Source organism: Acipenser ruthenus, chromosome 13 (assembly GCF_902713425.1).
Source record: "Acipenser ruthenus chromosome 13, fAciRut3.2 maternal haplotype, whole genome shotgun sequence".
Lineage (NCBI taxonomy): Eukaryota > Metazoa > Chordata > Actinopteri > Acipenseriformes > Acipenseridae > Acipenser > Acipenser ruthenus.
In genome coordinates this window covers 31147088-31172526 of record NC_081201.1, presented here as the reverse complement: position 1 = coordinate 31172526, position 25439 = coordinate 31147088, and the positions used below count along the sequence as shown (strand labels likewise).

The following is a 25439-nucleotide window of genomic DNA, read 5'->3' as shown; positions in this document are numbered from 1 at the left end:
TAATAAATATGAATAATTTTTATAGTCTCCACTAGTGGATATGCAACAGGTTTTTTTTAGTGCCTTATTTATATTTAGGGGTAGAAAATCGTAATTGCAATTAATCTGTATTTATTAGGACTTGTGACAAAAGATTCCTGCTGTTCTAATCTAACATTTTCTTTCACTTTTGCATCAAGTTTTCCAACAATAAAGACTGAGGCTGATTTTCTAAATGAAGACCCACCTTACCTGGGTCTGCTTTTACTGACTGGGCCACCCGATCCAGGAGAGGGTGTCTGCCATTTAAATCATGTGGCATGAAGGGTGGCCAGCACACTGCCTATTGGTATTATTTCATTCAGTCAACTTCATGATAGTTATCAAGCTACCTGCTGGCATTCACTATTCTCTTCATGCAACACATGCATTCAGCACACAGACCTCATGACCACTGAGAGTTAAGAATGAAAGACAATTGATTCTGTTATATTTCTTTCATTAAATATATTACATACAAATTATATAGTGCATTTTCAGAACAGTACTTCAGGTCAGTTTGGTAGCTACAGCGGCACATTTTGGTAAACAATAAGATTTTAATCACAATATCTTATTTTTACCTGCAACAAAGTCTGCAGCAAGGGGACTAACAGGAACCCAGTGCTTTCATTCACACAGTCCTGTCTACTCCCCCTCACATTACAATAGATCACTTCAGATCAACCCCCCTCACTCCCCCAATGGCCTTCTATGGACCATTCGCCTTTGTTTAATTACCTGTAAGAATAGCAATGGCTAGAACTGATGCAGAGCGCACATAAAAGCAGATCTGTTTACTATTCTTAGGTAACCCATTACACATTTGCAAAGCATGAACATCTTTGCAAAGATTCCTGAAAGCATGGAGGACAGATGAACCACCGTGAACTCGGCAGTCCCATAACCAAGGGAGGACCTACTGTGTACTAACTCAATCTCTTGTTCCCCTTGCTGCCGAAAGGCGTGTCAGATGCATGCACACGGCTTGTACGTCTCAGTCGTGTAATAAGAGAGTGCGTACATACTGCCCAGGAAATAGAAGAAACACAGATCATGCCACAGCCTGAGCCTGGAGGCAGACACTTCACAGTCTACGCTCTGGAGTCGGGCTCTGTACTGTGCAGTGCGTTGGTTTTTATTTAAGTGCGTAATACAGCAGTTGCTAGTTACTTCTCTGAATCTGGAGTTTCTGATAAGGTATGGAAGCTGCTACACGTCCAATTGGAAAGCCAATCGTATCACTCCATTCATTAAGAAGAAGTATCCCTTCTCCTCCCCGTCAGTGAAGCTTTTCCCATTACACTGCATTGTAGCTCTGGACCAAATGTTTCAGGTCCTGCCTTTAGCAGCTCTAAGGTTACACAGTCACAGGTTTCCCAGATGGGGCCATCAAACCATTTTATCAGAGGAATCATTTAGATGGATAGCAGGGGGGAACAGGGGACTATCTATGTGGATGGAACTTGCAGCAGCATGCATTTCCTGTTACAGGAAGTACTGTCTCGCTCTCTTTTTAAGAATTTGAAAAACTGGATTTAAATAATTAAAATTCTAAATATTTGTTTATGTCAATTTATATTTGTGGTGGCAGGGTTAATGTTTTCCATGGAAAACCTTTAAGAAACTCTTCTGAGTGGGAATCTCAGCAAACCTTATAGCATAAAAATAAATGAATGTAGAACATAAAGTTAAAGTAAAAAAATAAAATAAAAACACAGAAAAGGAAATAATAATGCTCTTGTCTGACATTCAGATATTTACTTTGTACAAGGGTTGATGTCCTTTCCAATGTTTAGCGTTTTCTCCAATTTGTCACATAGTAGTGATCTTGTTCGAAAGTTTAATACTTTTCAGAATTTATTTCGACTTTGTTGATTTTTCAGCTCAGATTGTAGAAACGTCAGTAAACAACACTACTACTGAGTGAAAAATGAAAAGCTGTAGCACAGAAAAGGAAATTCGACAAAAAAGATGACATTTCTACCAATTCAATTCCAGGACAAAGCTGAGCTGTCAGGCACAGAGGGATAAGCAGACAGGCACAGAGAGAGCTGGAGGATTTAGTGAGAGGCTGATCCGAAGAGGGAAGTAGGACTTTGGTCCAGATTCTGGAAAAACAGCTTTTGGGAGAAACTGGAACCCCTTCATCAAACATTTTGTTATCCTAAACCATCCAAGCTTTAATTCACTCCAAGCTTTAGTCCCCAGGCAGCCTGTAGTGCTCACACTCCTCTGTGACAGTACTGGAAGGAGGCCGGGTATCTCTGGTACCTGCCCTCTATCCCAAACCACCACCACCATCATCGCATCTCCTGCCTCCCAGCGGCACGTCAAGCAGGGGGTTCAGCGCGTGGGTTCCAATAGCAAAGTCTACTGGGAATGTAAATGGGTTCTGCTGAACCGGAGGGCTATGAATGACTGCTCTGCAGAGTGTGATGAGAGCAAAGGGGGGGGAAAGCCTTCCATTGTACCATAGCTGTGCATTTTCTCTTCTTCTGAGACAGAAAGAAAGGAAGGGGTCCCGGATAGTCAGAATACATGTTCCCCCGGTGTCCCTCAATAAGGGAAAGAATATGCTCAGATGAGAGGCATGACAAGGCATGCAGACCCCTTCTCTCCCCGCCTCTCTCTCTCTCTCAATACAGTCCCCAATGGAAGGGAGGCTATCACCCACCCCAGGCTCTACCACCATGTGAAGAAGGGCCGTCGACTCTGGAAGCTCTGGGTGTACGACTCGCTGTTGGTGCGCTGCTGTGCCCGTGCGGTCTCCACGATCACTGACGGCATCTGGACCAGCTGCAGGGGGGTCTTCTCGTCCTTCAGCGCCTGGCTGAGGTTGAGGATCTGAAACACAGAACGTCAAGGCCTCAATCTTACCAGCCTACTTCTCCCAGACTGTAGTTATTGTACTGGGCATGGTGGGTTAACAACGGAGTAGACTTGAAAAGGGGTGCTAAAAAAACATGTTACCTTTCAGTAGACTTTATGTTCACTTTTACAAGATTGAAGCCCATTTATCCTGCCCTAAAGGTATATGTGGGGAACTATCATATCTACAGCAAAACAATAAGGGTCGTATGATCTCAAAGTTGCTGACTCATCCCTAGCCACAAGGTCACATAAGTCACTGTAATTAGAGATGCAGCTGTTAGCTGTACAATTAGTTCCTCGAAAATAAGCAACCACACAAGCAGGATTGGGAGCCCTGGACCTAAATAAGTGTACTGTAAACTCAGTCACCTTTCCAGCCCTCTGTACAGTCAAAGGGTCTCATTGTTGAGTGAATGTGAAGTGTTAAACTGAACGCACCTGCCCCCTCATAACTGCAATTTGTTTATGGAACTGTCCCCTGTCGAAGCCTGGATCTTTCTGAAAAACAAATGGTTAGCAGTGTGAAAAAGCTGTGTAAGACAGCTATGCCTTGATCTGGCGATAAACAAACATTTAGAAAATGGTTACCCCCCTCCTTTCACCTTGAACAGCTCGTAGAGGTCCTCCTCTAGGTCCTTGATGAAGTTCGGGTCAGAGATTTTTGGCAGGACCAGGTCTTTAATCTCCTGGGAGAAGGGGACCTTGGCCTGAGCCAGCCAGGCCCAATAAAACGGGTCTGCAATAGGAAGAAGAAAAGTGTAATCGCTGGTGCCAGAGAAGTAGCAGACACCTGGTATTAAAACAGGTACAGAAAGTGGTGCTGTACTCACAGGCTCTCCAGGAGTCTGGGTGTTTGAGTGGGAATGCTAAACCGTTGTCTATTGCAGCTAGTTTGATAACTGGCTCCTTAACCAATACCCAGTCTGTGTCCTAGAGGAAAAAAAATGTAATAAATCCCCTTAAACAGGGATGAATGTAAGGATGTATTAAAAGAAAACATGGATAAAAGAGCATCCAACGTCCCTAGACAAACCTGAATACACTGCAAATTTCAGAGCGGAAATTTACTTAAAATCAAGAACAAAAATAGCAATATTTTAGAATAAATACAGTTTTGGTTAAATGTTTATAGTCTTCATGTTTTTTTTGTAATCTTTCTATAACACTGGTTATGGAAAATCCTCCCCTGTAGGCTGCTGCTGTAGGATAAATTGTATTATATAAAGGTCTATGCCACAGTGGTCAAAAAGCTGATGGTGCCACCCTCAGCCCAAAAAAAACCATTAAAGAATGTGTAGTTTGAAAGCAAGACAGAGATAAAGAGCCTGCAGGGAGGTGATTCAGGGGGATATTCACATGTGCCACACACAGCACAGCATGGAATGAATGACTGACAATGATAGATAATCATGCACTCTCTCACCCTGGAGCCACCGCTGTCCATTGGGCAGTCATACTTTAGGAGCCAGTTATCATTCCCTCGATCTGCAAAGGGAAAGGACAAGAGAAACCACAAATCATGATTTAAGAGCTAGACTATTTCTTTTTTCTTTTTTTGTTTTAAATTGATTTTATTCTTAATCAAGAGTTCCAGTTTAGCAACGTGGACTAAACATAATAATCTGGGTTATACTCTTGATCTGCAGCGACAGAATACAATGAGGACGGTTTGTTACTGTGTCAAAGTAGGAATGCAAAAGCTTAATGTTTCTGCACTGAACGCTAAGCTGTCCTTGCATGATTACCACAGCAACTTTAGTGCCAGAGCAATAATATCCTTTCAACGATTCTATTCTTTCTGCATTATTGATGAGAAAATGTACCATCTGGTAATACTTATTTATGGATGTTGAGGCTAAAAATAAATTACATCACTGTTAAATTTGGAGAGGAAAAATATAAATCTGATATCAAATAATTTACTGAATTTGGATGCCGTCATGTCCATCATTTTGCAATTTGTGAGCATCTGCATGTGATTCCCTTGAAGTACACAATCTAAATTTACAACCCTACTCCCCTGATCCTCACCCGTATTCCTGATGATGAAATCCAGCACCACTAATCTTTCAAACTGCAGCTGCAGCTGCCGATTGGTGTTCTCTGGTAGCGGCTCAGCCTCAAAGCGGCGAAGCCAATAGTCTGCATCTTTGTAACCTTCAACAAACAACTGGAATGAACCGACCTGGGAAAAAAAAGAAAATATAAGTACTGTATATGGTCATTCCATCCCAACTGGACAGAGGAGAGAATTGGTTATCGGCATGTCATATATTTTCATTGAAAACATTCAGAATGGGGTCCATGAGAAATGAGAAGCTAGGATCTCGGCTTATGAGATGCATGCCCCAGACAAATGGAGGACTAGCCCCCTCCACAGATAAATTAGATCTTCCAATGACTAAAGCATGGCTTAATATGTCAGGAGTGGTGTAGCAATGTACCGAATGGCTTACAAGATGTAACTTGCAGGAAGGAAGCCTAAGCAGGTATTTCAGTTTGCAACCGATTAACTTTTTATTTTATTTTAAATGAACAAATAAACAAGAAAATAACAAGAACTCTGGAACTAAATACTATTTATACTGAAAAATATTTATCTTTACCACGCTAACCTGCTCAGCGTTGCAGACAACAGGTAAGTAATTACACTATTGGTTTGAGTTTTTTTTTTGTTTTTCACACACACGGTCAAAAAAACAAAACAGAGTCCAATGCCTGTGAATTATTGAAATGGGGAGGAAAGCTGTTCCTTCTAAGTGGGAATAAAATGTGTACTGATAGTAAACATCTTTGCAATTCCCTCACCACTAGTTCACTGCAGGTCAATCTCTACCTTCTCAGTAATTGTTCACCATCCAGACCCCCGACGGCCATACAGGCAGTCCGAGCCCTACCTTAGGTGGGAGACCTATTCTGTGGAATCGCTGCCCCACTTTTGGCACTTTCTCCAGTGCAAGCCTCTTTCCCCTGGACTTCACTCTGTCAATGGCGCTGTAGTTAAAGGTCTCACTGGCCAGGTACACAACCTGTGGATGTGTTAGAGAAAAGGAACACTGTGAGCGCTGAAGATCCACATACAGGAGAGGAACGAGTAGCGGCGAGCAGGTGTTGCTGCAGGCTGTACCTTGGTCCTGGGGACGATGTTGAGCTCCAGCTTCTGGTCCACAAGGCTGGCCCCAGCCTCAGACATGTAGCCCTGATTCAGCACCAGGCAGTCCCTCCCAAAGCAGCATGGGCAACACAGTTTCTGAAGCCACTTGGTCCACTTGGGGTTGAGTTGGCCATAGGGCTCCTCGTTCTTGGGCTTGAACACCCCAATGATCTTCTACTGGCGGAAAAGGGGAAGGAGGTGGGGGTAGAGAAAAGGGTGGACAGTAAAAGGGAAAGGGAAAAGAAATGCAACAGAATAAAAGTGTTTCAGAATGTATGATATAATCAGCCAGGTAAAGAAGTACGAAATATGTTTCATGATTATGTACTGTATTCTTCAAAATAGACTTTGAAAATGTTAAATAGGTAAAGTTTGTGAAAAGGGCCCAATGTATCACTAGCATGACCCTGTGGCACACCAAGAGCTCCCAGGCTCAGGAAAAGCATTCCCATTTGGCCTTATTGGGAGCTGTCCATGCCTCTCTCCAGCAGTGTCACTGCAGCACTAATGAAAGAGAATTGGAAAGGTTTGCAACATGTTAAGTTCATAAGATTAGAGTAAGTTGACTCACATGACTAGAAATAAAACATCAAGCCAACCCAAGACAGACTCCTGCTTTGTAATCACTTCAACAGCAACCCTGGCCCCCTGACTGACCAGTATGATGGTTAGATATACAGTATACAGAATCCCTTTTATAGCATGTAGTCACAGGGGAGAAACCTGCTGTTTGTGTATTCATATCAATTTTATTAGAAATGCATCATCTCTTTTTAAAGACGACAATATACATCTGCCTAGTTAAAATACTTTAGTCTCTAACCCTGGGGTAACAGAAGTTAAGAGCCCTGCCTTCTAAAACAATAAAAAATAAAGATGGCCTCTTCAAAGACTTTCAGTTTCATTTCAGTTTGCTTTGTGTGTGATGCTTCCTGTGAAGGATTTTCTACCAAACAAATTACAAATAGTTTCCCACAGTGCTCCTTTCCTGTGTTCTCACTTTAGTTATCCTTGGACATAGGATGATTGCTGTGCTGTCATTACCAATAAGTCAATATGGGAAAAAGTAAAGAGTTATCTTAAGTCCTTAGGCAGAAAATTATTCAAACTGCTTCGTCAGAAACAGCAAGACACATATTCAGGTATTAGAGAGGACAGACACTATGGTCTGGCGACAATCGGCATCTCTAATCTGACACTACCTATAACACCTGCACAACAACCCAATTATTGCACTGCAGTCAATCAAATATTGTTTATCCCGTCCCAGCCCAAGATCAATACAACAATACTACAGAAAAACCATGCGATCCCTCCGTTACGCAGTGGCTAAACACTTGACTGCAATGACAGATATACACTATATTAAAATGGTTAAATAAAACAAAAAACAGAAACGCGTCACTAAAACTTTGAATTGTTTTGATGGAAAGAATAAAGATAGGTTACCATACGTGGACAGACAGAACAGCCTAGTCACGTCTAGAGTCAATCATTTGTTTTTATGGATAGATATACATACTGTACATCACATGGACACAAATGTATATTTAACAATCATTTCTCACCCCCTGCAAATCTTTTACAAAGTAGCTGCCGCTTGAACCTTGGTAGATTCTTTCGGGGAAAATTCCGGCCTCAATTGCCAGTTCTGCTTTTTTGATGATCTCCTTAAACTCGGGGTCCTCTGGAAATTCGTTTCGATGCGGATCCCGGGGTGAGCCACCTCGGTCTCGATCCAACAGGGGCTGTCGCTCCCGGCTCCGTCCCGGGCTTCCTGCGGGGACTCGCACAACCGAACCGGGCATGCCTGTACACCCAGCCCGAGGACTTGCAGGCCCAGTCGGACCATAATTAAAATCTGGCTGATCCCTATGCGGAGAAACTAGCGGGCTCGTCTCGTCCATCATGGGTAGGGCAGAAGGGAGATAAAATGAGGAGAGTGGGGGAGGGTTGGGGAAAGATTTCGGTGACCGGTGTCTTGGAGACTTGTTTCCGCCTGCGTTGTGTTTCTACAATCGGGGCAGCTGACTGTCAGCTTCCGGGAGCCCCGCCCACAGTTGCGATTAACTGTAAAAACTGCTCATTTTACAATAAGCACTGCACATTGCTCACAGATCATAAACAGGGAAAGAGCAAAGTCGATCATTAGGTGGAGATGAATTATGTTCCTGCTGTGTGGTTCTCTAGAAGGCTGCTGGCACCAGCTATATGCCAAAAAGAAATATTGACAAAAGATGGAGCACTTTTACATGTTACATGCAAAGCTCCAGAAATCCCAAACACCACGTAGGCAATGGGATTCAATGATAAAGATGCCTCAATAAGACGTCATTGAGACAGCAGTGCCTTTATTTATGTACACCCCATTGCTGACTAGCGCCAGGTGTATAATAGCTCCCTGTTCGAGCTCAAGCGACTGTAACTGCCTCTATTCCTCACTGTAGCTCAATTAAACGTTAGTGCATGGATAAATGCGTATGGTATTTAAGATTTAAACTGATATTAACGGTGGATATTTATTATTATTTTGTATTACTGCCTTTTTTTGGTAATAAATCTGTCATATTTTAAGAAGTCAATATTCGGTTTGAATTATTTTCTACATGTGTGCATTTAATAAAAAAAACAAATAATAATAATAATAATAATAATAATAACAATAATAATAATAATAATAATAATAATAATAATAATAATAATAATAATAATAATAATGTACTGCTGTCATCGTGCCACGACCCCCTGCAAGCTGCAGGACCCGAGCAGCAGCATCATCATTACACCCTTATCATAGCCACTACAATGCAGGTGTTCAGGCCGCCGTGGAAGTTGGAAAGCTTGCCAGCCTTGCCTGAGTGTTTAATGTTATTGGCTTGGGCTAGCTGGGATGGAATGTGGTGGTCGGTGTTAGTGGAGTTTGAGGGATCCATACTGCAATTCAAACAGGGACAGTACTAGAGTCTGGTACAATGCTGTCTTCCAGGACACCCTTGTAAACAAGATGAATCCTGGTGAAATCCAGGCTGCAGTTTAAAGAGGGGTTGGGGGAACCTTGACTCCTTCAAATCTAACGAGGGTAGGGGAGGGGGGGGGGGGGGGGGGGCAGCTGATCACTTCTTCACAGCATGCCTTTCTTGTATATCTCAATAGAAATATATTTTACAAACTGTACAATAAGTCATATTGAAACCTATAGAAATGTATTTTACAAACTGTACAATAAATAATATTGAAACCTATAAAAATGTATTTTACAAACTGTACAATAAATAATATTGAAACCTAATGTAGTTTTTTAATATTATAAACTGTTCTTTTTCCCCATAGGCGTATCAGTCCTAAAAACTCTATGACTAAACTGGTAAGTATTTTTTTTTAAAGGATATTTATTTAATATTGTAAAAATGTTGACTAACCGTACTCTAACAGATCCATCTAATAGCATTTTTAGAAATGTTTGCTTGTGTATATTATTAAATAAAAGAAAGGTTTGTAACAATTTCAATATACATATATTGTAATAGTGTAAGTACATATTGATCTATAGACAGCCATGACTCCCTTACAGAGCCTCAGTAAGGTTATTTATTTAGATTATTTTTCCTCTAATCACAGAGAAAGCAGTCTGGAAGAGATCAACTGAAGAAAGAAGAGAATGGATCCCGAGCAGACAAAGAAAACGTGAGCCTGCTACATTGATGGGGGAGAGGGTGTATGGAGAAAGAATGTAAGAATTGTATAGTAAAGTGGTTGAGTGTGTAGTTTGGCGTTACAGAGACAATGTCGAGTTAAACTGTCCAGCATGTTTACCAGCCCGACTGCACCCAAAAACAAATGGGAATCTGGAGGTAGAAAGAGCAAGAGCCCAGAGAGTGAGGAGTGCTGTAATCAGAGCTGGAAAGCGTCATCGCAGGAGAGCGATCCAGAGATACACAGAGTGAGTTTGCAGAGCTGACAGTGAGGAGTGCTGTAATCAGAGCTGGAAAGCAGCATCGCAGGAGAGCGATCCAGAGATACACAGAGTGAGTTTGCAGAGCTGACAGTGAGGAGTGCTGTAATCAGAGCTGGAAAGCAGCATCGCAGGAGAGCGATCCAGAGATACACAGAGTGAGTTTGCAGAGCTGACTGAGCTGAGTGTCTGGCAGTGGGAATGAGTCTCAGCTGAGACTGTAGTGCAGAAATGAAGCACAGTTCTATAAATAACCAGTGCACAGTCTGCAGTGTCCGAACAGGCACAAATGTAGTTGTACTCTTGTGTTTTGTAATTTGAGAACAGCAGGATCTTAGTGGTGTAAATCTTGCAGTATTTAAAAGAATTGGGCCAAACATATTTACTATAGTTATAGACTTTAACACTCAGCCATTGAAACATAGTGCATTTTGTATTTTTACATATGAGTAGCATCCCTGGGCTCTAAATCCTGGGTTAGGTAGATTCCTTTCTGAATGAAGGTCTTGAGTCTGCTACTGTGTTTATTTCTAGGGTGCAACACTTCTTTCTGCTCCCGATGGTTGACTGAAACAGCTCCTTATGGTTCCTGCCTGAGTCTGATGTTTCCACTTCATTCACCCAGGTGCCCCTTTTCCGAATGGTACAGTCCAGACATCAGGCTTCCCCAGTGGATATGCCAGACCTGGTGGCCGAAGACAGAAACCTGATTGGAGATTTCAGCAGGGTGAGAACTAGGACCTTGACTTTTTGGCAGTACCTCCAGATCTGCAGACACAGGGATCCTTGAATCTACATAGTGAGTCTCAGCTCCTTGCTGCCTTGCTTCAGGAGCCAGCTTTGTCTAGGTCCTCCCCACAAGCCAAGCTGCTGGAGAGTCCATCTACACAAGTCATGCTACAGGACAGCCCCCCTATGAAACCCATTCTGTCAGACAGCCCCTCCGCAACTGCACCTGAGCAGGAGAGTCCTTCCACGAGAACTGCATTACAGGAGAGTCCCTCGACCCCAGCCACACCGAAGGAAAGTGCTCTTGGGAGAATCACTGTACAAGATAGCTCCAGTCCAAGAACCCTGCTCATCTTCCACTGCGAGTTCTCTTCAGAAAGGGGAACTCGGCTGTAAGTGTTCCCAGGTCCTCCTTCTTTCTTGCCTTCTCCCCACTGCTCCCTGTTCTCTCTTAATTCTCTGTCTTGTTTCTATTTCCAGATGTCGGTTTCTATGGAAGATCGACCGAAACCTGAATGTTTATCCTCAACTTTTTTACCCGTAGGTATATATACTGAAGGGAGGTTACAAGGAATTATACTCCCAGTTTCAGGTAAAAAAAACAAAAAAAACAAAAACATTGGGTATATTCCCTGTTCAATGAACTGTCCGACTCTAGCTCTATCCAGGTTGATGTGACATTGGATGTAACCAGTGGCTGATGGTTCAGACTGTCCCAGTGACACACTCTCTGTTTGTGGTCCATATTTGACATAGCTCTCAATGCAGGTTTCCTCCTCAGAGCCTCTGTAAGCCCTGTGGCTATGTGCTGATGGTTCACCAGGACTTCACTGATCAGTTGCGAAGATATCGGAGGAAGAAGCATTTTCGGCCATCTCTGTTTGGGAGGAGGAAGCAGCTGGTTGAACCGGGAATGGAGGCGTGAATTGGGAATGGGAAAATTAAGATAATCTGCATTGGGCGGAATGGAGTGAACTTGTATAAGCTGGAAACTGGAGTGAATTTGAATTTAGAGGGTTGAACTGGAATGGGGAATCAGTAAATGAGGACAGTGCAACTGGGATGATGCCAATGTGTAATAAGATTTTTAAAAGAAAATATTTTACTTGAATATTATAAAAGGAATATTTAAAGTATTATTAAATTATCTGTATGTATTATGTTATTTATTTGTATTTATAAAAGATTAAGAACAGAGTTAGAGATGCCTAGAATACAGCTCATGAGGAAAAATAAAATAATGATGTCATTTTAAATGTTGCCTGTTATTTGTGGCCTATTGTTTTCTGTTTATTGTACTTATTTATACACACCTTGGTCATCACTCGAATAGGAATGGGCAGACACAGATGTACTGCTCCTGTGCAATAACATTTTCCAAAATTAGTAAGAAACATCTTCGTTATTCCACTTACAAAAAGGTGGAGGGAACTTTGCACTTCAGTCACAGCTTATCAAATCTATTTGCTTTGGAGCTAATCTGATATCAAGGTGGTTAAAATGTGATCTTAATTTCTCTGTAAGGATGAGCTCACTGGGAACCAATGAGTTAAAACATGTTGAGTACACACTGCCACTGCCAGATGGGTCTCCTCTCTCTGACCCTTCAGCTCCCTGACAAAAGACCTGTTTCTTACTCTACTGATCCTGCACAGCCACAGGTCTCTTCATCTATACTGTAGGTCTATGAACTGTAATAGCTAGAATCACTGGTCTGTTCTCTGTTCTTCTATCCCCCCCGCTGTTTCTGCCTCCATTACAGGCCTCAATTAATCAAGTAGCAGTAACAACTGCAGTCCAATGAAAAGCGTGTCAGACATGGTGTCGCTCGCTGCATTTACTGCAAATTACATAACAGTTATTTGCTCTACTAATACCAGGAAACGACTCTTTGTTCTGTATGTTAACTCAAAGGGTTCCGTTTCAATAAATGGCACAAAGGTTTCTATTGGCAATATAGTGACAACAGCCTGTGGCCAAGCCAAATGATGCTTATAGTATCTCACAATGTCCAGTTATTCCTTAGCGCGGTGTTGAGCCAGTGTTGTCAGAATGCAGGGCATTGAAGATTTGCAGATTTTTTGGTTGTATAATTTTGGCATGGTGTATTATATCTGCACACGCAATGTTTATTATATATTAACTAATATTACCAAATACATTGGTCCACACATAGGTTTCGAGACGAGTTACTATTGAAGAAAAGTACTGTATATCTGCCGAACAAACCAATACGTGAAGCGTAGTGCAGATACGCTACAGTATGTAACACATTTACAGTAACTGGAGGGGACGCTATATTGTAGACATTGATACATGCTGTCTGGTTACGCACTACATGTACGGTAGCTGAAGGTCACATTGCTTTGGTTCAGCCCCGCGCGCTGCTGACGTGCAGAAAGAAGAGCTGATTTCTACTGCAGGTGCTGCAGTCAGTCCAGACCCGTCACAGGAAGTGGTACTAAGACATCTTCGGCAGCTCCTAGGGTAGAACCTAGCGGATCCGAACATCTAAAAATCAAGGCATTTCCTTCTGTACAACAAGGAAGCAGAGAACTATTCTCCTCTCATTGAAAAGACTGTCACCCCGGCTGACAGGGTTCCGTTTCTCTTTGAAATCTCTAATCTCCACCACTGAAACCCGCAGGATGGCCGCGTACAAACTGGTGCTGATCCGCCACGGCGAGAGCAACTGGAATCAGGAAAACCGCTTCTGTGGTTGGTTCGACGCAGACCTGAGCGAAACCGGAGCCGAGGAGGCGAAGAGAGGGTCACAGGCCTTGAAAGGTGCCGTGGAATTCATCATTTATATGTAATAATCATTTAGTGTAGATGACGCTTATTATTTAGGATGGATTCAAATTATATATCGGAGAATGTAAGAAAAGGTACACGAAAAGAGAAAAAAATATAGACTGTTTTGCTTTGTAATTAAGAAGCTAGTACTAAACCCGCCTGGTTCCGGTTTATGGGTGGTCTAGGTAACTAAGCTGAAAGATCAAATAAACATAACGTTTTTCTACCGTTGAAATACATTTTGTAATTTTTACTCTTGAAATTAATTTTGCAATTCCGGAAACAGTTTAAAAAGTCAGATATCGCAGATCTCTCTATTACTTTAAATACAAGTCTACACTCTACATTTATGTATTTATTTATATAAAACGAAAGAAAAGCCTTCTTAATCCGGCTACTGTCCCGAAAATATAATAAAATATGGCTTTTGAGGACGGTTACCCAGAGGGATGGGGAGATGAATGTTTATATATTAATCTGCGTCATTACAGGTACAGTATTTAAAAAATATTTTTTAAAAACCGGCCTACCACAAATAACGGTAAAGATTCATGTATATTTGTATTTAAAGGCGTAAGTGTGTGACACACTCATCGTGGCATGCTTTTGGTCAATGAGACCAGAAAGATTAATTACAAGGATAGGCAGGTGTAGTGTTAGCCTTTCTGTTGATGCTAATACTTTTAGTAAACACCTCGGGCTACTTGTAAGAGGTTAATCTGACCTTCATAGTAATAGTACAGTGTTTTTCATTTTTAAAGACGCTTCTTTTATAAAAAGGTTGATATTCAGTTTAATACAAATGTGTTTCTTAGGGCTCCGAGGATCTGGCTAGGGGAGGATAGTGAAACAAATATCCAGGACTGATGAGGAACTATCAAGAACCTTTTATCAACTTAGTTATTTGAGTGGCAGATAAAAGGACCAATATAAACTCATTTGAAGTACATTTTGTGAACCACTAGAATTGTGCGTCTCCCTCCCCTTCCCAGTCTGTCCTCTCCCATTTATCACCTGCTCCTCCCCATACCTCATCTGGCCCTGCCTTCTCTGTACTTAACCCAACCTCTAAGCAGGCCATTTCTCAACCTCACTGCTGCATTGTTAGCCACTGGCACCTCCCCTCCTCTCTGCTTCACACTCCCTCTCTTCACTGGGCCACTCCTCATCTGTGACTCAGTAATTTTCCAGTAGATGTGAGGTACGTGCTGCCACAGAGATGCAAAATCATGAACGTTTTCAAAGATGTGGCAGTGGTGAGTCAGCAGGGCCAACGCTGTACACATCTACAGTGATTCAGTCTGAGGTGTCTGAGTCAAAGCTTTTGAATTTCAAGATATTTCCCTTTTAGAGAACCAAGTACCATTTTTAGTCTGTGTCACAATTATTCTTTGGGAGGTAGTGTGGCCTATTGGTTACAGCTCCCTAGTAGTTGATTTCAGATTTGTTTGTTTTTGTTTCTGTGTAACAATAAATTTGAATACCGATTGGAAAACCTTTTGTATAGCAGTACTGTATTCAGGTCTATCCTTGATCGTCGGACCTTTTAGACCTAAATGTGTTACTCTCCTCCCTGCTCTTTCAGAGGCTGGCTACGAGTTTGATATTTGCTACACCTCGGTCCTGAAGAGGGCAATCCGCACCCTGTGGATTGTACTGGACGGGATTGATCAGATGTGGCTGCCGGTGCACCGCACCTGGAGGCTGAACGAGCGTCACTACGGCGGGCTGACTGGCCTTAACAAAGCAGAGACCGCAGCCAAGCACGGCGAGGCACAGGTCAAGATCTGGAGGCGTTCCTTCGACGTCCCTCCTCCCCCTATGGACTCGGACCACGACTACTACACCACCATCAGCAAGGTAAGGCCACGCGACTGCCACCTTCTCAGAGGCAGCAGGGAAAATGCTGCTCTGGGCTCTCATCAAACATGCCGTTTGGTGGGCAGAAACATGAACATACCCGTTTCACTGATTGTTTCTTTCAGATACTTGTAATCTATAACTCTTTGCATACAGTAGTAGCATATCTGTAGTTATGTGCACCTTCATCTAAGTAGTACAGATGAACTTGTACTTGGCAAACATAGCTTGATGTATATATTGGAAACTAATAAGTAAGATCCTGTGTTTTATTTTTTATTTAATTTATTTCTTTTGGACAGTTTTTTTCAGGGCAGTGAATTGAGAAAAAAATAAATATGGCAACATCAAAACTAAAGATTTGGGAATGCAGAATAAATGAACAAAAAACTCTGTGGTTTAATTTACAAGCAGTATAAAGCAATATAAGATTTTCTGCTATGTGCAAACTCTGTTGTGAATTTTTCGTAGTATCATCCCTCTTCTAATCGATGTGAAGCAGACTCGCTGTTTGGCTTCCCACTTGGACAGTCAATGAGGTCATCGTCATGGAAACCAGCATTCCATCATATTGGCTGCTGCACTGCGGTGCCTCAGTGATCATTATAGGCTTCATGGCTGTGAGCCAGACTGAGATGAAAAAGATTAATCTGGATTGAACAGCATAGAATATAAAACATTACCAGTAACAAGATTTTATTTTGTTTTTGAAACCAAGATGTGAGCTCAGCAGGCAGTTTATGTCTGTAGAACCGAGCACCTCCAAAAGCTGCTGAGAAACCTTTCTGGAGAGCCAACTCGGCAGGATCCCTGACAAACACAGAGCAGAGAAAAGAGCCCTTCGGTCATTCAGCCAGCCAACTTTGGAGCCGCCAAAGTGTGGTCCTTTGAAATGTGTTGCTGCAAATAAGAGGAGGGGGATCGGGCATCAATTAAGTCTGAAGTTCTCTGTGCCAAAGGGCCTTTTTATTCGCAAACATCGGAGTGATTAGGAAACTGCTGTGATGGCAGTGTGTCTGTCGCAAGAGGGGCTAACAGACATATCTGTGCAGGAACAGCAACTTTGAAAATACAATCCCTGGAGAAGGGCCAAATGACAGTTTGTACTGCAAATTGTATTGAATGGCATTTTTGTTTTTTCATCTATTCTGGTTCAGCAGTGAGCACGAAATATTCAATTGTTAAATGTGTGAGCTATGCTGACCAATGTATATTGTGTTGGTTTTTGGAACTGCAGTAGAGAGTCTGTCTGTGTTGTCTTATTTTTTTATTTTTTTTATTTTATTGGTTTGAGTAATGCATAAGTTTTCCTTTGCAGTGCTAAATGTAACTTGCTTATAATCACAGATGGATATCTAAAGTGGCCTTATTGACACGTTGTATTTATATCCTGGATATTAAATATGGTATTTTTCAGTGGTCACTATAGAGAAGCTGGGTCCTTCTGTACAGGTGGTCAAATACAGACTCTTTGACCAGGAGGACACCCTTTGAACCTTGGGTGAAATTTAAGAAATAAACAGTTATGCTTGCTTGTGTTTCTGTGCCCACTTAGAAATTTCCTTTGTGACCTCTGCCTACTCTTGTCCCCTAGGACCGTCGCTATGGAGACCTGACAGAGGACCAGCTGCCGTCCTGTGAAAGCTTGAAGGACACTATTGCCCGCGCCCTGCCCTTCTGGAATGAGGAGATCGTCCCACAGATCAAGGAAGGCAAGAGGGTCCTGATCGCAGCCCACGGCAACAGCCTGAGGGGCATTGTCAAGCACCTGGAAGGTATGTACCTGTCAATAGCTAGGTGTATTCCTGGCAGTGTATTTTCAACCACTTTTGGTGACCGCGTTTGATTGAAAAAAATAAGTTATATGGTATGTTTCTCTATTTGTACCTGTGATTATTGCTTGGAACAAATAGAGTAAACATGTTAATGTGTGTCGTTTGTTACTTTTTAGTGTAAATGTTTTTTTCAACAGCATAATTGTAATTGAACAAAATCGCATTGAAATTGTAATTACAATTTCAGAAAACATTCTGCTGTAATTGTAATTAGAATTAGAATTGACCCCAGGTCTGATATCTAGTGATCAGAGGTGTGCAAGTTGCCTAAATGGTAGTTTGACCACACCTATAAGAAGTGTTTGTGGTACCTAACTTTATAACCATTCCAGCAGTCAAACATGTTTGCTTAAAAAATGGGACATACCAAATACTGTACTAGCACTGTTGTGGCTTCATTTAAAATGTGTTGATCTGAAATGTATGCTTTATGAGCCATAATGCATAAACATTCCCTATTCTCTGGTTTGGCAGGGATGTCGGAGGAGGCCATCATGGAGCTGAATCTGCCGACAGGGATCCCAATCCTGTACGAGCTGGATAAGAACCTGAAGCCAGTGAAGCCCATGCAGTTTCTGGGCGACGAGGAGACCGTGCGCAAAGCCATGGAAGCAGTGGCTGCCCAGGGCAAGGCCAAAAAGTAAAGGGCAGCCCTGATGAGAAGAACAGGATCTGGGTGGAAGGGGGCACTTTGTTACAGTTCTCAGGGGGGCTAGAGATTGGGGTGGGGTTGGTTAATAAATTAAAGCACATATCTGGGACCAGAGTTTAAACCCCATTCCATACCATTCCATTCCACAGGCTGCTAGCTTTTACTGCACTTTGAAGAAGGATCTGTTGTTTAAAAAATAATGTCAGTGTCACTGCTAAATAAATTATGTATAAATGTTTTGCACTGAATGGATTAAGCAGCATCGCTAAAAGGGAACATCTCATCTACAAGGGAAAGACCAAAGGAAAAGAAGTAAGTGCATGTACACATTTGGAGGTGCTAATAAAAACCGCTGAGTACATCCCATCCTATACTGTTCCCATGGTTTTGCATTACTAACGGTTTCAGTGGCTGTTTCCGTAGTTACACATGCTAGTTAAACTTTACCTGGGATGTCTAGTATTTGGCCACTGCAGTTGCTCAGCCCTGCTGCTTGCACGACAAAGGGAGTGTTTTTTTTTTTTTTTCTCTCCATACTCTGAGAGCTGTAGTCACAGGCCCCATTTCCTATATATCCTGTATCTTGGTTTATTTGTAGTTTAACTTTACATTGTAGTGTTACTGTTTGTGTGTACGTATTTTAGGGCCACAGATTCATGTGTGTAGAGTCAGCTCGACTGTCTACATGCTGAGAGAGAGTGTGTGTGTGTGTGTGTGTGTGTGTTAAGGGGCTCCCTGTTTAAGCCCTCTTTCACTGTGTGTGTATAAAGCCCTTATTCCCAGCTCCGCTAGTGGGTATATGAGTGTTTGGATTGTTGTATGACCCTGTATCCCAGCTTCCATACATTGGTAAGTGTGTAAGGGGCCTCTATCTCAACCCTTACAGTAAGTGGTAGCATGGATTTGTTGCCAATGATTCTTAAGAGAAAGATGGCTTCACTTGGATTATGGTTTATTGTAATGCACTGTTTGAATGTACACTGAAACTATTGTGCAAATCCAATAAATGTGTTCTGTGTAGATGTCTGTGTTAAATGCCTTATTTTATTTGAGTTAGAATAGGCTGTGGTGATATAAAGGGGTCGGACAAAACATAGAAACCCCTGTGAGTAAGGGGGAGGCTGCAGTTTAAAACCTTGGCAAAGTGCTAAACATTTAGACTGTGCTTACCTGTTTAAACTTGGCTTAACATAGCTATACTATTTAAATAATATTCATATGTGCAGTTCAAGACTAGAATCGTTATACTCTTACAGTACATGTAGTAATTTATAACAATGTAAAAACCTCTGCTCATGTATGTTTGGTTACAAATATTCCAAATATAAACTGCCTAAATGTAATGCACTCAACAAAATGTAGCACGTTATTGTGTAACTGTAAACTGCCTCTCAGTTTTTTTTTTGGTTTTTTTTTTTTAAATGCAAACTGGACCACATCTCTCTGTTGCAAGACTGTTTCCTTAGCAATAGACAGGGCAAGTTACACAAGGAACAGCCTGAAATGGGCCACACTCTTCAGAGCAAATTAAAACACCAGAAAATGATCTGATCACTTTAAATAAGTAGGCCTTAACTACACGGTAAACCCCAAAGTCATTCTAAATAAATCAAGTTACAATAACTTAAAAATTCAAATTTTATTCATAACACTCATCCGTTTTAAGTTAGTTGAACATTCAAATTTACTTTAGTTGTTCAAGTTGTGTAAATGGTTTAAGTAGAATCAGGGGACTATATTCCCATCAGCCCTTGCGGCACTTGTACAATTTATTTTTGTAATTGTTGTTTATTGTGTTGTTGTTTTATATGTGCGGTTGCACAAGTGTGTTGTGTTCCCTTACATGTGTTCTTGTGTTGTGCGTGTCCACCCCTGTTTGGTGGTCAGTCTGCAGCTGTGACCTCCCTCCCTTCTCGCTATGTCTGCATCTCTGCATCAGCCTAGTTCCAGCACATGTAAATACTGCTATAATCGCATAAGCAGAAGTGCTCCACTGGCAGCTAATACAATAGCTTGTTGATTGCACATTCTGTTGCCTCAGCTAACTTTTTATTGTTTAAATGAAATAAAAATGTTCAAACTAACTTGACTATTAAAAAGTAAATCTAACTCAAATGGATTAAGTTACATGAATATACAAGTTATGAGTTTAGTCAGCCCCAGAGAAAGTTGTCCTAACAAAAACTAAATGAGTAGCTAAATTTAATTATATTAAGGCAATGAGTTTACTCATTTTTTTGGAGTAAACTTGATTTATCAGGGTTTCCAGTGTACTTGTTAAAACAAATTTGATTATTTTGTTCAGTGGTAAAGACGCTTCCATCAGTTACAAAGGCAGCATTGAAAAACGTATTGCTTCTGAAAACTGACTGCTCACATACCCAGGCTGGCCTCCGACGCAGTAGGTTTTGTCATAAAAGATGCACGAAGTAAAACCCAGATTAAACAATGCTTTACTTGATTAACCGTCAACTCCTTTCATTTTTTAACCACGGGACAGTGAACAACAAACAACAATTATGCAAAGTTAAGCCAACCTTAAGTAAATGAAACGCAAGACAATGCATTTTAATAAACCGATTTAGGGAACTATGGGTGTACTACAATTCATTTTTATTAACTGTGTCGCATTACCAATGTCGAATTACTAATTGCTGTGTAACTAAACTGCCTCTCATTATGTTTTTTTTAAATACAAACTTTAAAGATTATTTGACAAATATTTCAACCAGAAGCTTTTTTCTTTATTACCTTTAGTATTACCACATAGTCTACCATTGTTTTATAGTTAAGGATGGTACATTAGAAGATCTACTTCAAATAAATAATGTTAATGCTGGTTAAAAGCTGATTGGGCCATTTACCACTAGGTGGAAGAAATGCTCTGTAAAAAACGGTTTTCACCATTTGAGATCTATGCAAGGCATGGCAATGCACTAAAGCAAACAGGCTTAAAGGAGTGGTAACCAGCGCTTTAAAAACACATTTATTTTACTCCGTTTTTATTAGTGAAAGCAACCTTATAAATGGTCCCATTTGAATTAAATAAAAATATTTAACACACAACTTAACATTTTACACAATTGTTCCATATGGACACATTCCTTAAAATTGTTTAAATAAAGCAATGTTTTCATATAACTTGGTCCCGATGGGTGCAACTCTCGTTAAAGTTCGATATGAATGTTATGGATTTTGCAGCTTTGCCACACCTAAGATGGCGACTGTAGCATACCTGTGGCCTAACCAATCTAGCCAATGATGATGCATGTTGATTCCTTTGTTGCAGCCAATCAGAGCACGGTTTGGTCTTCTTAAAAAAAGATGTCTCCTATGAAGTTATGTGTTCCAGGTGAGATGGTTCGAAAAACTTGAAATTATGTGTATTTAGGCAAATATTCGGGAATCAAACAGCGATATTACAAAAACGAGTATCCGATAAGTACTTGGAGACTGTAAACATGTGTATAAATGGCCTGTCGGTCGCTTGATGGTTAGTTGCACATGGGCTGTGCTTGTGTTTATAATAATTTGGACAGGGTGTGACTCAAGCATGTTTTCAAGTTTGGGAATTCACTTGAGACACTCCACTCGAGACCACCGTTACGAAACGCGCAAAGTGTACATTAATACGAGTTCATGCTCATGTTTGACGCTTGTTTGCAAACCGCCTGTGCTGTACAAACTATGTCTGTTAATGATCGTGCAATGTGTGTTTGCACGCAGGCGTTCTGAGTTGCAGTTATTCATACTACCAGCCAATTTTGTAATTTGTTTTAAAATTCTTCTCACTAAATATATTTTAGATTTTTTTTAAATGTTTTTTTTTTTCAAATTTTCCAGTTTTCTGATGTACCCTTCTCAACATGCACAGCTAAAATAATGGGTCCTAATTGCAAACTTCAAATGGAAATTCTAGGTTAGGGAGAAACACTGTAAATTAACGTGACATTTTACGAGTTACAAGTTTCGCTAGGCTTAGCAGTGCAATACTATTACTATATATTGTTTTAAACTGTGTAGGGGCAGCTGTCACGTTTCAGGAGAGGAATGGGATTGCTAGCGGTCGCAATGAATGTAAATGTGAATAAGCATATCTTTGCAGGGGAGAGACTGTGCAGCATCGAGGACTGCATTGCGGGGGTTGGAACTTACTCGCGGCACGGCTATATCTTGGCTTCCCTCGCTGGCTATGTGCTGAAGAAAAATGAGGGAGAAGAGGTGAGTAACGGAGTATAGAGTAATTTGTACACAAAAATATAAACTCGTATTATCCATATTTCAGACCCCGCTGAGGTTAATGTAATCCAGGTGTTGTCACACTGTGGGTTGCTCAATCCTGTGTGATACCGTTGAAGACTGCCGCCCAAACTAGTTTGCTTAGATTTCAGTTTCTTATAGGTTTTAATAGAATCCTTCAAAGGGGTTTGAGAACCACCAGTCTTATCAAAGAGTTTTATTAAACAACAAGGGTTTTATGTAGTCATCTAATGAACAAAAAAAGCTGATTTTAAAGAGTTAATGAGAGTGGTGGATCGTAAGTTTTGCCTAGATAATTCAATGTTTTGAGAAGTTCCTTTTTTTATGGAGACTTTGTCTGTGTTACAGCTGCCAGTGATCTCTGTTGTGAGAGAGACGGAAGCTCAACTCCTGCCTGATGTTGGTGCCATAGTAACTTGCAAGGTAAGGGGAAACTCTGCAGCCTGCAAATGTGGGGTGGGAGGGTGAGCATGTTTTTTTTGCGTGTTCTCTACATTGTTCTGGTTGTCGCCCTGTTAGCCCAGTGAATGTGTGAGGATTTTCTATCAAGTAATCAATTGGTGGCCTGGAGTTTACATAACCTGGTATTTGTCTCAGAAAGAGAAATAGGCATCATAGAATAATGGACAAAGCTAGTCTTTTAAAGTCAGACAGTTTTTAATAATATTTAATGTTTTTTGTTTTTTTTCAATTTAGGTTAAGTTAAAGCACCTTTTCATTAAGAAATGTAATTTCTGTATCATTCAGTGATGTTGCTTTTATTATGGGCATTATAAAGCCTTTTTCTTTCTTTGGCCCGCAGGTGACCAGTATAAACCCAAGGTTTGCTAAGGTTCACATCCTTTATGTGGGGTCAACCCCCCTAAAAGACAAATTCAGAGGAACGATAAGGTAGTGTAGCATCTCAACAACTATTCTTAAATGTACCTTTTTAGAACAGTTGTTGTGTTGAATGCTTGTATATATTTATTATAGTTTAATTTAAATTTACATTTTACTATAACATTATTAGTGCTTCACAGTATTGTCTTTTGGTTTTGAATACAGCAACACAAAGGATAATAGATGGACTGTCTGTTACAATGCTGTAATTCAAGGGGACCCGAGGGATATGCAAGTTATGTACTCCCATGGGCTTGAATTACAGTAATAAATACTGTGTCTTTTTATATTTTATATACCATTGTTTCTTTTTCTGGTTTCCCTTGAGTAAAACTTTTCTGCTAAGGACCTTCATCAGTGTTATTACCAGTGTTTTGTTTTGTGTTTGTTTAAAATCTGATTCAGTGTTGAATGTGCCCCTTAGTGCAGTGATGGATTGTGCACCCCCTTCTCCCACAACAAAAGAAGAAAACTCTAGCATGCTTAGGTTTCCCTGTATACTAAGGTTATACACACTTCACTGACCTTTCCAGGAATCTGTGGAATAGTAATCCCTTATGAGACCCACTGAAAGAAGGTCGTTTGCACACATTTATTTTTGCTGATGTAAATGTCCAACCAGTTGACCTATCCAGTATCTTTTTTTTGTAGAAAAGAAGATGTCAGAGCAACAGAAAAAGATAAGGTAATCTTTTAAAGTATGCTAACAGTGTGTATCTCCTTATTTTGGCTGGGATAGGTATAGAAGTAGACTGTCTCAGTTTCCCCCTATGCCTAACCCGACCACCTAGTAAATGTTTGGTAACCTTTTGTTATTTTATTGGTTTCAGGTGGAGATCTACAAAAGTTTCAGACCTGGAGACATTGTTCTAGCAAAAGTGGTATCCTTTTTAAAATCAGATCAGACAGTCTGAAGACCTGGTGTGCACTTGAGAGTGTGAGGTGATGTTCATTCAGAACAGAAAATAGGAGGCACTTTTTTACACAGAGAATTGTGAGGGTCTGGAACCAACTCCCCAGTAATGTTGTTGAAGCTGACACCCTGGGATCCTTCAAGAAGCTGCTTGATGAGATTCTGGGATCAATAAGCTACTAACAACCAAACGAGCAAGATGGGCTGAATGGCCTCCTCTCGTTTGTAAACTTTCTTATGTTCTTATGTTCTGTGTAGGCTTATTGGACAAGTGAGCTTTTAATATAACACTAGTTTAGAAATATTAGATAGTGTGCTTTTAGTGGCCCAGTGTTATCTTTAACTTGTTAACAGATCTCCCTGGGTGATGTCCAGTCCAACTACCTCCTGACGACAGCAGAGAATGAGCTGGGGGTGGTGGTGGCGCACAGTGAGGCAGGTGAGGCGCTGTGAAAAAACACCACATTTATGTCAGAATTCCAACAGGTGAAATTGAGCCCCCCTCTGCTTGTTTGACAAATGAGGATTCCACTAACATTTATACTATGTGTTCACTGACTAATGCTGGCAAGGTGTAATTAAGTAGAACAACAATGCCATCATCTACACGTATAACCTCCAAATGTTACACCTTTCCCTTGAAAAATACTGTACTTTAAGATCAGTTATTCTGAGGTCCCATCTACCTCATGAAAGATCCCCTGCTAGGCCCATAATGTTGCCAGTTCTAATACTACATACATCAACTGCCCTAATTCATTTGTGAACATTTTGGAGTCCAACATATGTGGAGAAAAGAGCTATAAATCAGCAGTGACCCCTATTCGAGGTAATGTTAGGCTTATGCTTCTGTCTGAAAAGGTGCTGATGATCTGTCAGCTGCTTTAGCAGTAGACCTTTATACAGTGTTTGTGTGTTTCCTTGCAGGGGCACAGATGGTGCCCATCAGCTGGTGTGAGATGCAGTGCCCCAGGACTCATGCCAAGGAGTTCCGGAAGGTGGCAAGAGTGCAGCCAGAGTACCTTCAGGCATGAAGTCACCACAGATGAACTCTCCTGTGGCCAGCCTCACACTGGGGCTCCTCCTCACACAGCATCTCAACAGAGAACCTGGAGTACACAGCCTCCCACAGAGACACCTTCATTATTTACTTATTGGAAAACTCAACTAAAAATAAATGTGTCTTTTGAACATGTCACATGAAGTCTGAAAGTACCCTGTTCCTCCCAATCAAGGACACTTAGACATTAAGAGGAACTTGACTACAGGGTACATTTACAGTAGGTTCAAGTACAAGTTTTATGTTGATGGATTTAAATGTTCTATGTTTGAAAAAAGACCCAATTTAATAAGAGTAAAATATTTTTTAACAAAGACTGTGGTGGTGTTTTAAATTGTTTTACTTTTGGAGACAAGTTAAATTATTCTCTCTTATAAGGGATTTGATATCTTTATATGGGAACAATGGCACTAGTACAGTCAGGCACCATAAAAGGGGAACACATCCCATTATT

The 25439-nt window shown here is 41.0% G+C and overlaps 3 protein-coding genes and 1 long non-coding RNA gene across 5 annotated transcripts; 3 read left to right on the top strand and 1 right to left on the bottom strand.

Moving 5' to 3' along the window:
- Positions 1-461: 461 nt before the first annotated feature.
- On the bottom strand, positions 462-8087 carry LOC117418480 (phosphatidylinositol 4-kinase type 2-alpha-like). Its single transcript, XM_034031583.3, has 9 exons — positions 7615-8087; positions 6020-6220; positions 5790-5921; positions 4924-5077; positions 4316-4377; positions 3723-3822; positions 3495-3628; positions 3331-3390; positions 462-2865 (listed from the first exon to the last, which is right to left on the bottom strand). Exons 1-9 carry the CDS (start codon positions 7954-7956, stop codon positions 2704-2706), a joined length of 1347 nt encoding a protein of 448 aa, XP_033887474.1. The 5' UTR covers positions 7957-8087; the 3' UTR covers positions 462-2703.
- Positions 8088-9612: 1525 nt separating this feature from the next.
- Positions 9613-12304, top strand: LOC117417684 (uncharacterized). Its single transcript, XR_009306766.1, has 3 exons — positions 9613-10156; positions 10533-11119; positions 11208-12304. It is a non-coding gene; the product is annotated as an uncharacterized LOC117417684 (long non-coding RNA).
- A 767-nt stretch (positions 12305-13071) lies between these two features.
- LOC117418296 (phosphoglycerate mutase 1) lies at positions 13072-18890 on the top strand. The gene is made up of 4 exons (XM_034031200.3): positions 13072-13514; positions 15109-15383; positions 16978-17158; positions 17693-18890. Exons 1-4 carry the CDS (start codon positions 13376-13378, stop codon positions 17860-17862), a joined length of 765 nt encoding a protein of 254 aa, XP_033887091.1. The 5' UTR covers positions 13072-13375; the 3' UTR covers positions 17863-18890.
- Positions 18891-21073: 2183 nt separating this feature from the next.
- On the top strand, positions 21074-25301 carry LOC117418297 (exosome complex component CSL4-like). 2 transcript variants are annotated; one of them, XM_034031201.3, is made up of 8 exons: positions 21074-21222; positions 21976-22091; positions 22479-22553; positions 22933-23021; positions 23664-23697; positions 23843-23893; positions 24280-24364; positions 24853-25301. In XM_034031201.3, the coding sequence occupies exons 1-8, from the start codon at positions 21195-21197 to the stop codon at positions 24957-24959; spliced, it is 585 nt and encodes a 194-aa protein (XP_033887092.2). In that variant the 5' UTR covers positions 21074-21194; the 3' UTR covers positions 24960-25301. The 2 variants fall into 2 exon arrangements, with proteins under 2 accessions (XP_033887092.2, XP_058841084.1); XM_058985101.1 differs by lacking the exon at positions 21074-21222 and adding an exon at positions 21229-21363.
- Positions 25302-25439: the final 138 nt, after the last annotated feature.